Source organism: Chelmon rostratus, chromosome 16, assembly GCF_017976325.1.
Source record: "Chelmon rostratus isolate fCheRos1 chromosome 16, fCheRos1.pri, whole genome shotgun sequence".
In the NCBI taxonomy this organism is placed as follows: domain Eukaryota; kingdom Metazoa; phylum Chordata; class Actinopteri; order Chaetodontiformes; family Chaetodontidae; genus Chelmon; species Chelmon rostratus.
The window spans coordinates 24,648,042-24,661,084 of record NC_055673.1 but is presented as its reverse complement, the minus strand read 5'-3'; the positions used below and the strand labels follow the sequence as shown (position 1 = coordinate 24,661,084).

At 40.7% G+C, this 13,043-nt stretch overlaps 1 protein-coding gene across 2 annotated transcripts; it reads left to right on the top strand.

Moving 5' to 3' along the window:
- Positions 1–382: 382 nt before the first annotated feature.
- On the top strand, positions 383–12,665 carry mgat1b (alpha-1,3-mannosyl-glycoprotein 2-beta-N-acetylglucosaminyltransferase b). Of its 2 annotated transcripts, none has more exons than XM_041955419.1 (3): positions 383–759; positions 4,396–5,653; positions 9,875–12,665. In XM_041955419.1, exons 2-3 carry the CDS (start codon positions 4,784–4,786, stop codon positions 10,574–10,576), a joined length of 1,572 nt encoding a protein of 523 aa, XP_041811353.1. In that variant the 5' UTR covers positions 383–759; positions 4,396–4,783; the 3' UTR covers positions 10,577–12,665. The 2 variants fall into 2 exon arrangements, with proteins under 2 accessions (XP_041811353.1, XP_041811354.1); XM_041955420.1 differs by lacking the exon at positions 383–759 and adding an exon at positions 1,461–1,500.
- Positions 12,666–13,043: the final 378 nt, after the last annotated feature.

The following is a 13,043-nucleotide window of genomic DNA, read 5'->3' as shown; positions in this document are numbered from 1 at the left end:
AGTGGCTTTGGGCATCTTTGAATCCCACTCGCTGCTCGTCGTTGCCTTCATTTTGGATAATCGAGCTTCGGCTTTGTGTTGACTTGATTCTGTAAGGAATCAGCGCTTGCGACTATGTTATTATTATTATTATTATTATTATTATTATTATCATCATCATCATCATCATTCTTCTTCTTTTCCTTCTTCTTCTTATTACATGCGACTAAGTGACTAATTTGTGATTTGTGCTGGGAGGTTTATATCAAGTTTGGGATAGGACTTAGTGTCGTTCCTAGATAATAATCGTTTCCAGTCGATGATGCGGAAGCGTAGTTTTGTGTAGTAACATGAAAAATGCCATCGTCATACAACAGAAGAGGCAGCCTGTTGTAGACCCGACTGGACTGCAAGAAACTGAACCAGGACAGGAAAGGACTTCTCGCTGTTTAGTGCCATTGTGGATGCACTAACCAGCAGAAGCTTAATATTTGCGGTGGAGCAGACACTGTGGGCTGCTAACAGTCGCGGCTACTGGTGTTGGATAAAAAAGCAGGCAGGGCAGTGATGGAAAACATAGGTGGAGACGCAGGCAACAGTGGGTCTGCTGTGTACCAACACAGAGATGTGCTGTGAATGTAACACCGAAGGAAATACAACGGCGGCTCGACTGGCAAACGTTAGCTAGCTAGGTAGCCGGTCAGTCCCGCGGCTTCATGTGAGCCCCAGTTCTTTTCTCGATGCAAGCCGCAACGACTCATTGGGAACGGCATGTGAAAGGTGAGTGTGACTGGCTCCGGCTGCTGCTACCACCATGTCTTCAGACAGGACTGCTCATGAATGAAAAACCTTCACTGCTCGGCGTTAGCCAGCTAGCTAACAGCACGTCAGCTGTTTGCTAGCTGTAAACACTATTAAGACTTTCAACACGTCCGTGACGCTCAGAAATCATTGTAGAAACGACAAAACGCTGCTGCTGCTGTATTAAACATTCACTATGTCCAATGTTTTAACTTAGCTAGCCGATAGTTTGGTGTCAGATAGCATACTAGCTTCAAATAAGTATCTGAAGTGTAGCAGCTGGGCTTCATCCCATCATACGACAGACAGTTGTACCGATGGGGATCTGCTGTTTGCAATGCAACGTTTACATTAGCGGAAAGTAAATCGTATTTAGTGTTAACAGACTAAGAGGTATCGCCTGCCAGTCCTCATATCCGTTCCACAGTGTGGTCATGTGAGCCATTAGCTGGATGGTACACTGTCTGATGCCCTGGCTGGTTCCTGCCACAGGTTCCTCTGTGATCCTACCAGTCAGCTCCACGTTGTCTGACGGAGGGAGGAGGGGGTTAAAGAAGAATAGAGTTTAATAGAGTTTTAACTGGTACGGTTTGTGAGAAGAGCAACAGTTCCCTCCCCCTGCCCATCCTCCCTTCCTTTTCACTATCATCTTGTCTGCAAAGCTTAACTTACTACAGTGTTGAAAGGGCATGACAGATCTTTAGGCTGCTCCCAGTTCAGGTAAGGTTTGATTTCCACGTTTTATTCCTTAAATCTGGATTTGATTTGTTGGTCGTAAACTTTCTTTTCTTTTACTGTTCTTTTCTGCTCACATCAACTATTTAAAGTGTTCTGAATGTGCCCGATTCGTTTCCTTTTCCTCGTATTTCCTGTTTTACTTTAATTGATCCACTGTCACTGTTAAAATACTGTGTATCTGCATGTAGTTTTCACGGTACAATGCCTTTGATTGCCAGTCTGCTACAAAAGTGTTGCCACTTTCATACACTCAACTGCCAGTTTATTATGCAGACCAAGCAAAAACTAATTGTTGTTGTTGTTGTTGTTGTTGTTATGCTTTTCAAAGATAAATTGTTTCAAGTGAAGGAACAGTTTTATGGCCATTTAACAATTTTTGTCTGCAACATGAAGCGTGGAAAGTGTTTAACTTTTTCATGGAAAAAGCAAGAAAAAGTTAAAAGATTCATGGTATTTGTAGAAAGTAAAGCTGCAACGATTTTTCAATTAATTGATTAGTCAACTGATAAAATCAGTCAGAAACAACTGCAATAATTCTGCCTTGTTCCAGCTTCTTTTTATTGAACTGTAAACTGAATATCTTTGGGTTTTGTACTACTGATAGAACAAAAACAATTTAAATTTGGGTGCTGAGAACTTGTGATAGACATATTCACAATTTTACATCATTTAACAAACTAAATAATTTATTAAACCAAAAACTATTTAACAACAGTCATTAATGGAAAAAACTGTTGGTCGTGGACCCAGTAAAACCTTCTGCTTACTTTGAAAATTGTGTTCTTTGTTAGGTGATGGTAGTGTGGTGATTAACAGTCCTGATACGTTAATAACTTGCAGAGCTGAGTTTGTCCTGTCCCAGAGCAGTGAAGCACAGCCAGAGAGTCATTACTAATCACAGCATTTGTTCCTTGTAGTCAAACATTCATCCTTACAAGATTATTGCAGGCCTATATTTATCACCACTAATTGGTTTAAGCTTTTCTAAAGCTGAGGAGCTCCTGCGGATAAATCACTTTCTTCATCTTCCTCCACTCACTCATTTCTTTCAGTCAACAACATAGAAACCCTTTACTGTCACAAACACACTGTTGACACTCAACAGTAGTTTTATTTGACTGTAGATCACTGTGTAAGTATTTCAACGTTTGTGCTGGAGTCTGTTTGTTTATGGGAAGTTGGACTTTGACTGTACAGCAAGATCAGGTATTGACATTAAATCAGGAGCTGGGAACCTGTGTTCTCCAGGTTGTATATGGTCTGCAAGACCATTAATTCTGGCCTGCAATGCAATTCATAAATCCAAAAAAAATGCAGTTACTTTTTCAGCTGTAAAGAAAATAACGTAAATGAGTAGGCTAACACATTCTTCCAAGTGGTCCCTGAATGCAACCCATATGAAGCGGTTGATACTACATCAGTGAATCATGGCGACTGTCAAGAAAACAAAAGTAGATGTGGAGTATCGTGCTTTCCAAGAAAAATGGACAAACAACTTTGTTAGTTAGTTTGTTGGGTTGTGCTACCAGTGATGAAAAAGACCAATCTCATGCATCATTACAACTTTAGTATGTTAAATTGGATGAGCAGCATGGACAAATGCACTTTGATAACGTTAATGTTCTTTGGCGGAGTTTGGATGCCCAACAAGCAGCTTTCAGAGCTGACAGAGACAGTGTTATGCAGCCAAGTTTTGTGGTGAGTGAGCTAATAGCTAAGAAGTCGAAACCACATTCAGAAGGAGAATTTGTGAAGCAGTTGCTGCTGTGGACCTGCTAGCACCAGACAAAGTAAAAATTGTTCCAGTGTCAGTCTGGAATAATTCATAGTAACGAAGAGAAAACTGGCATGGAAACTCAGTGATGGCAAGTGTCAGTGTGATTTGGCCTTCATGGTGGACATCACCAGGTACCTGTGAGAGCTGAACCTCAAGCTCCAGCAGCTTCTCAGCTCTCTGCTTTTAAATGTGAAATCAGCTGAAGGGAAATTAAAGCTGTGGCAAGTGCAATTGGACACTATGCATTTTCCTTCTCTGCAAGAACAAAAGCCTGCTATGACATCTGACTCTGCTGCTGAGTGTGAAAAACTCCTTCAGGTATTTGGTGAGAGCTTTCTGGACATGAAAAAAAAACAAAAGGAATTGAACATATTTGATACGCCTTTTAATGTTGAACCAGCTGATGTGCCAGGCAACTAACAACACGAAATCATTGAGCTGCAAAACAGCGAACCTACTGGTGAGAGCATTCCTTTTCAAAACTGATTCTTGCCAAAGAGAAACAGTTCCTGCCATTGCAGGGGTTAGTGGGATATGTGTTCATTAATTTAGTATGGCCAGAGGAAAAAGGCTCCCTACCCCTGCACTAAATAGAGGCCTAATTTTGAGGGTCAGTTCAGCCAAATTATAGTTACACTTCCCTCAATTGGCATGTAGTTTTTTGGGTAGCTCAGATTTTGAGACATCAGTCCCTGAGATATGGGCCTAAAACTGCCCAAAGATACAGTTGGTGTACCAAGCTTGTGGCATCATATTCAGAAAGACATGAGGCTGTAATTGCTGCCAAAGGTACATCAACAAAGTATTGAGCAAAGGCTGTGAATACTTGTGATTTTCTTCAAATGTGTCTTTTGCCAGCAGTTTAATTTATACAGTAATTCATCCCTGCTTTCTAGCTTGCACATCCTGCACCAACATGATACATAAGAATGTCATAATCTTGTGGGTGCTTTAAATAACAGAGTGACTACTTTTATTCACATTTGTACATAATTTTACAGATATACAATGCATGTCTGAAAGGGGCTTTTGTTTCTGTTTTAAAATTCAAATGAGCTGTATTAATTCTGCTACTATGTTTTTTCTTGCTCTATTTTCAGGATAATGGCTGAAGGATAATATCCAAGGAGCTGCATTCCCTTAACCCACAGCGACCCCTCTTTACCTTCCCTCATTTTACTTTCATCTGCACTTTTGCGACCTTCCCTCCCTTGCTAAACTTGTGCAAGTCCTGTCTCGGCTCATTTCCCCATCTCTATGGGATTTCAAAGAATGCATGCATTCCACAGTAGGATCATGTAAATTTATTTTGAGTTGGACAGTCCTTCTCCTGATCTAAAGACAGGATGACTCTCAAATTTGAAATAATACCAATGTGACCAGAGATCAAATTCCTTTGGTCTGTGGGATTCTCACTCTGGTTCCATCCCTTGTTCCCTACCTGCAGCCTTTTCCACCACCCCATCCCTTATCTAGTGTCATTGGGCCATGGTTCGTAAGAAAGGTTCTCTTATACTATGTGGTGCTTTCCTGTTTGTCGCCTGGAATGCTTTGCTTCTGCTTTATCTTTGGGGTCGCCCTCCCATCGGCCGCCTCGGAGAAGATGGTGGAGCCGAACCAGGAGAAAAGGAGGAGTGGGGTGTGGGCAGAGGAAAAGGAGTCCGGGTCAACTTGGCCGGGGAGGTGATCCGGCTAGCAGAGGAGGTTGAAGTTCAGCTCGAGACCCAGAAAAAGCTACTGAAGCAGATTGAAAGTCATAGGGCAGTGTGGGCTCAGCAGAAAGACGTTGGGAAAAGAGAAACGGATGATACAAAAGAACTCAAAAACGAGGTTGTCCACCAGCCACCGAAACCTCCCCTTCCTCTCAAAGATGGTGTGGATGACAGGGACCAAACTGAACTAAAATATACACAGAATGCTGCTCATACAGAAGCTTCAGACTCTAAGTTAGAACAGCACCAGGCCATTGTAAAAAAGGAAGAGACTGTTACGAACAATGAATTGACGACTTCCGTTGCCAGCCCAGAAGTTGTCATTCCTATTCTAGTTATCGCTTGTGACAGAGTGACGGTAAAACGGAGCCTTGACAGACTCATACAGTACCGTCCTTCTCCAGAGCTTAATCCAATCATTGTCAGTCAGGACTGTGGCCATGCCGAGACAGCTCGTGTGATTGGCTCATTTGGAGATCAAGTGACACACATACGCCAACCAGACCTGTCAGACATCAGAGTCCGGCCAGAGCACAGGAAGTTCCAGGGCTACTACAAAATCGCCCGACATTACCGCTGGGCACTCAACCAAGTGTTCAGCACGTTCTCCCAGTCTACTGTGGTCATAGTGGAGGATGACCTGGAGGTGAGTGCAGACCACGCATTTTTGCCATTTTGCCTTTATTGTACAGTTTGACAGTAAAGACACATACGAGAGAACATATGTACAGTGTTTTTAATGGTTGTTAAAGGCATTGCTTAATGATGTCACACAACAGGACGTTGGCGGTGCAGTTTCACTGGCAGCTATCCTCAAGTGCAACACAGAGAAGTTGAGAAAGAGAAGAGGCAGATAGCTAAGCAGTGACAGCATGCACTTGGTATACAGAAATACACAAACGGGGCTGAAACTATCTGTTGCCATCGGGATCAGTTTTGGAACTGTGACTTTTATTTATTTTTTTATCCACTTCGGTTTGTAGGCCTGAATGTAATCACAGATGCAGACTAAATTTATTTACAAACATAATATGTTGACCACTGTCTCACAATGGCATCAGGCCATTATGTTTGAGGCAGAGAGAGCTGGTGACAGTGTTGGTAGTCATGTTATAACTGTAAACTGACACCCACTTCCACACCTATCACAGCTTAAAGAGATTGTATAGATGGTGCTTTAAATGGCTCCCTGGTGGCAGCATTGATGCATGGACATGAATTTAGTATAGATGAGCCAGTTAAGGAAGAATTTTAAACCACTACCCTGAACTCAAAAACATTTTAATAATTCACAACAGAGTGGCTCATCACTGTTTCTCTGAGGCTCCAGTCTCCTCTCAGACCTTTCATTCATTTCATGAAAATATGTTTTCTGAATAATCGAATCGATTCAACTACTCCTTTAACTTAGTTAGCCACTAACTTTGGTCTAAGAGTAGAATTATAACTGGCCTAATGCTACGGAACAGTTTAACAGATCTCTTGACTTCAGTTTCCTCTCAGGTTAGTAAAAAGTTTGTGTCCACTTAGGGACAGTGCGATGTATTCATCCATTGTCCATTGCAGCTGCATGATGTTTTACACTGAGTGGAAAAAGACCACATATTTTTTATGGCTGCACAATTCCATCAAATGAAAAAATAGCTCATTTCACCTGCATTCATATGTGCACATTTCCACAGAATCCAGGATCTCCAGCAGAATTGAAACTATGTAAAGGTCTGGGGGCTCAAACAGTACCTGTACACATGAGTTCACAGTTATGCTCCCACTGGTACGGTAGGTCGGGTAGATTTAAAGAGGTTGGATAGCCAAGGTGTAATTATATGTGCTTTACAGTCGAATGTGGGTTAATAATGACTGGTTCTACTGCTCCACATTTGTCACAAGTATTCATCAGTAAAGTCAGTTTCCTAAAAATGTGCAGCAGTAGTTTAGTCAGATAAGTTTTCACATTACACAATACCCATTTTAGTGTTTTCTCACAAAGGCTGATTTCCATTCAGAGCCATTGGGCTACATGTTAATCATATTGAAGTATGTAGGCCTGTGTGTGTTTTGGATCATGTCACAAACAGTAACCAATACTTTGGAAAGAGAACAAAGAATATTGGATGTTCTGAATGGACATCTGTAATTCCAGTTTGCATGTTGAGATTAGTGCATTTACCACATTTAATTGGATCATATGTGCTTGCTTTGGACAGAGAATATGTCCAATTGACAAAACTCCTCCCTCCTGCTGCTAGAACATATAACTTTGACTTGGAACAGCAGCTCAAGGAAGAAATTGTGCCCTGTAAATCAGCAATTGCCAGTGAGCAGGGAAAATATAAGTTTACTCAGATAACTGTTCACCATTGGCTTCCTCTTTCAGACCCAAAATAATGATTTACTATTGAGTGCCTGGAGAATTTCAATTTTTATTCAGCAGTAAAATGGTGCTTACACAAATGCATCTTGATGGATCAGTATTAACGATGAAATAATGTCATCTGTAATAATATATTAGTCATAGGGACATTTTTCTGAAGTTAGTAATTTCACTGTAGATACTTTCACTACACTTAGATAATACTGCTCTACTTAGATTTGAAATGCAGGATGTTATTTGTGAGAGTATTTTTCATGACTGTATTGACACTTTGATAGAAAGTAAAGAAAAGGAGTTGTTTTTCCACCACTGACAGGTTGTAAATGTAAATGAAATTGACTTGACTTTTATTCTATCCAAGATCCCATGAATCTGTGAATGAGGCTATGAATCTAATCCCAAGCATTCCCAATAAAACTATAGAATGTTTGGGCATGTTTCCAGAAAAAACTTCTTTTCACGCAGATGCATGCACCTCTTCTTAACTTGCAATCAATTCACTCACTTAATGATATATATTGTCAAAAAGTTAATGACCAAATTCAGAAAACACATTATCTCTCTGAGTCATAGTTTGTCTCTGGCCATGCACTGAGTTTTGGTTTTGTGTGCCAAGAGATGTCAGCCTCTGGAACTGCTGCCACAATCCAAATGCAATAGTGAATTAATTTTTTTTGTTGCTTTTTTTATTTTTTATTTTTCACCTGTTTATTGATTTTTTTGGCCCTCAGGGCATTGAAAAATGACTTGGAGCACCTGGAGCAAGAAGCATTTTGTCTGTGGTTTCCAAAGTGAGGGGTGGCACAGGAGGAGTGAAACTTAAGTTGAACAGACCTTTTTCAAGGCTAAATTTTTCAAACACAGGTGCCACTAATAACAGTAGTTGCTGCGCGTCAATAATTGTTGGAATGTTTTTTTATCAAGTCAAAATGTCTGCTGTGTGTCTATGAATCGAAGTCATTTGGGAACCATAAGCAAAAGTGCAGCTGCAATAGTATCAAAATTCAGCTCAGTAAGACCTGTTCAGACAGAAAAACGAAAAGAAAGCTTTTCTTCCAAACGAGTACATGACAGAAACTACAGACTTCACAGTCAGCATGTTTTTTTTCTTTCTTTTGAATAGTGCCTCCACAGTCAATTCATGCATATTCCACAATTTAAAAAAAAAGGTTTTTTCATATTTTTATTGTTAACTTTTTCTACTTTAGATTTCTGTTTGTTGACCTTTGCAGTACTTTTTTTATTCTTTTTCTTATTTTCTCTGACTATGTTTATTGTTATGCACTAAATTACCAAGGCAAATCCCTTATTTGAGAAAACTTACTTGGCAATAAATTCTAATTCTAATTCTGATTCTTATTCTTAAAACTGAGTTAGTGGATGGATGCTTCTGTTTACTTCTCCTAAAGTAATTTTCAGTGCTTCAGAATTATCCTTTGCTCAGTTTATTGTAACTTGGGTTTTGTTTTTGTAGGTTTGGCCAACATTTCTATCATTAATAATGACATTGTACACAACAAGTTAATAGCTGGGAACATGATGACATTACTGACAAGAAGTGTGATGGATCAAGAAACACGAGAAACCATGCAATCTGAAAGGCTCAAAATAAAGCTCCAGGTTAGTCAAGAGAGAACAATTAACGTTTTATGAACATTCATCACAATTTGCAGACCGCTTCCTGCTTCAGTTTGACCTTCTATACTTACTGTTGTTGATCAACCTGCTGTGTTCCCAGATTTCAGCTATAAACTTTTCACTGTTATTATTATTGCTAATAGAATTGATGGCCAAAACTGTAAATTAGGACCCATATTTTAATGAGCGGAATTATTCTTTAAAGGCTTATAGGGTTGTGTTAAGCAGAGACAAGTTAATTCAATGAGGGGTGGCCAAACATTTTTGATTGTGGGCCGTATGCTGAAAAATGGAAGGAGTCATGAGCCAAACAATAACAAATAGTAATAATAGTATAGTATAATAATATAGAAGTAATAGTATAAATAGCGTAGTTTTCAGGTAGTTACACTGCAAGAAAACCAGTGTTCCTAAACCAGAAAACCCCATGTGCCATAGAAAATGAATTTTCTATGAAAATAACTACACAACACTACTTTTGGTTCGGCCATGTTTTCGGTTAGTCAGGTGAGGTTCATGTTTTCATTGACTGATAATTATTGTAGGTGAATCAACATTAAAAAATTCAAGATGTCAGTGACATTTGCTGTGAATTAGAAATATGCCCAAACCATTTTCCAGTTTAAAGATTCACCACGGACCATTTAAAAAGAAGCCACGGGCTACAGTAGGCCCACAGGCTGTAGCTTAGCCACCCCAGAATTAAAGGTTTTAAAATGAGCTCAGACTGATGCTTCTCTCCTCACTGCTGTTCAATTGAGTTCTGTAAATAGTCCTTACAATGATTATTTCGATCTATTTGGGTTGTATCTCTGAGGCAGTACCATCTCACTCCCATGCATCTCTCTCCTCCAGGTTGCACCAGACTTCTTTGAATATTTCCGAGCCCTGTACCCGATCTTGCGGTCTGACCCCACCCTCTGGTGTGTTTCTGCCTGGAACGATAATGGCAGAGACGCCTTGGTGGATCCTTCCAAAGCTGAGCTCCTTTACAGAACAGACTTCTTCCCCGGGCTGGGCTGGATGCTGCTGAAGGAGATGTGGGACGAACTGGAACTCAAATGGCCCTCGGCCTTCTGGGACGACTGGATGCGTCAACCGGAGCAGCGCAAAGACCGCTCCTGCATCCGGCCAGAAATCTCCCGGACTATCACCTTTGGCCGGAAAGGCGTCAGTTTAGGTCAGTTCTTTGACCAGTACCTTCGCTACATTAAGCTAAACACTGAATTTGTGCCTTTTACCAAACAGGATTTGTCTTATTTGCTAAAAGAGAAGTATGATGAAAAATTTATCAAAGAGGTTTACAGTGCCCCACTGGTGAAGATTGAGGACCTCCAACAAGGAGGAAGCTTAAGAGGCCCCGGACCGTACAGGGTCCAGTACTCCAGCCGGGAAAGTTTTAAAGTCTTTGCTCGAAATCTGGGGGTGATGGATGACTTGAAATCTGGAGTTCCTCGTACGGGCTACAGGGGCATAGTCAGTTTCCTCTACCGGGGTCGAAGAGTGTTCTTGGCTCCACCAGAGGGCTGGACACAGTATGATATCAGCTGGAGCTGAGCGACTGATCTGGACTATACAATGTGAATGGTGTTGAAGAGGGGAGAGAGCCTTATTCAGAGGAACACCCTCTCAGACCAAAGAGTATCAGCAGATGCAGTGCGTCATGAAGAAATTAAAGCAGCACAGATGGGGCTGCAGACCAGTGGAGCGGGGAGATCGAGGCCTGTTTGTTAGGGAAGCTTCTAAAATAGGGTGCTCATTCAGGATCAGCAAGTTCAACAGCCACACAGACTTCACACAGAGTTAACTTTAACTTTTAGGAAAGGAAAATCCCACCCTTAAACACTTTTTCAAAACCGCTATTGGCAACGTGCCTTGCTTTCTGGGCCCATTTTGTTTGGTGTATTTTTTATTCCTGTGAACAACAGGCCAAATATAGACTTGACATCACATTCACAGGTGTTTGCTGCAGATGAAAATGGAGTTTGGTAGCAGAAAATAATTTGTATTGTCAACAGGAGGAGCATGTTTCTGTGATGGGGATAATACACTGGAGGCCAAACACAAACAGAGTGGCCATCTCAAGAATTTGGGAGAAAAAAATGTGTGTAATGTATCAAATCATGGGCCATCTTTTTACATTTACATAGTGTTTGAAAGAAACTGTTGAAATTGACTCAACTCTTCAGATCAGGTTACTGTTTTACAATGTTTTAGGTGGTAAACAAAGGCCACATCCAGTGCTAAACAGAGTCATTATGTGAAGTTATAGCCCTGATGGTTAACATGAAAGGCTTCGTCAGCGATGGTAGCAGACAGAAGGAAGCAGAGACACCCCCCAAACTACAGTAGCCCTGATCCTGGACCAACAAACTGCCACTGACCTGTTTCACTATCTCCTTCAACTTGGACATTTCAGTCACTGAGTGACTCATAAAATTTGTCATCAGATTAGTTTGAAGAACAGCACCAAGATCTTATTGATGCGCCATAACAAAATATCCATGAGAGGGTTTGTAGCAGAGGAGCGAGGCTGAAGGTTTGGTTTAATTATCACCACTGCTGTCCTTAGATCAGTTTGTGAACATGGCCTTGAAAGCAGACACTTAATCAAAGCAGAGACATGGTCTCACAGTGTTAAGGCCACCATGTGCTTTAAATGAAGTCGTTCAGACCATATCAAAGGCTCAGGTGTTAAAAGCTGTTCTGAATGGCCACACTCGAAGACAGGTGAAAAAAACTACTAAATCTTTATAGTCTCGACACAAAAAACCGTAGCGGCGCACATTTTCTCCTCAGAATGATTCATGGTGTTGTAGTTGTGTGAAGAATGAAAAAAGAGCTTTATTCGTGCACGGTCACTGCATAAAGTTGGTGTGATTGAACGCTCGTCTGCTTCAGAACATTTTCAGATGCGGCTCCATCAGTTTCAATGTTGTGAAGGTTTTCGGACACCTTTAGCACTTTGTTTGAAGAATACTGAGGTCTTTATGATTGATCTCGTGCTTAAGATAGTCTTGGAAGGCCTATCTTTTTTTTTTTGATAATTTAATATCTTTAATGTTTCTGAGTAGCCCAGATTAAACTCCATTAATGTGATGGTTAAAGAGGATTGCTTAACTGAACAAAATACCATAATTCTGCAACTCCATTCTGCTTTCAGAGGGTTACAGAATCTGCATTTCCTCCACACCTTTTTGTTTGTGTGAGTGACCTTGGTGTCTAAATGTGTAGAGACAAATTAATCGTTAATATGAAGGATGCAATTATAATGGTATAGCTATTTTGAAATGATTTAACTGTCTTGAACTTGAAGTTCTAAGGATTCCCAAGCTGCAAATGAGATTCAAACATCACTGAGTCTGACATTTTATCCTGAAGCCCTGATACAGCGCAAGTTGTAATCACATGACATCCAAACCATGGTTTGGTCAGCTTAGGTTTGTTGAAAAACCACTGATTTTTTGTTTATGCAACCAGAAGGCTGAAGAGTGGCTATGGAAATGATTATCACTGTACTGTAATTAGCTTCGGGGGATTATCGACAAGACTGATTGAGTCCCATGTCTGTATGGTGATGTGTAAAACCACTGCCTGATGTGTTTATAACTTTAATACAGTATAAATAAAATCAACTATTTTGATATTTGTCCACATGCTGAAGGAGTCACTCTTTCATTGGCAGCAGTCGTTCAGCTGTGTCATGGTCACAGTTGTCCATTTTGAACAGTCGAACATCAAGGCATCTTGCCTGGTTAATGCTTGGTCTGTAGGTGATGAATGAAGCTTACTTTGGCTCAATAATCAGTACAACGTTGCTATCCTTGAAGTGTGGCCTATTTGAGAAAACCTTGATCAAACTGAAGAATTGCACAGATTCAGTCTCTCACTTGATCTGTGTATGCAGTCAGCTATACAGCGTGTACAGATGTACCATCTTGGCTCATGGGTTCTATGGCGTGACCAGACGCTGGTGGCCCGTTAATGCTGCATATCTAGGTGCCAAACAGCGTACTGTGGAGTT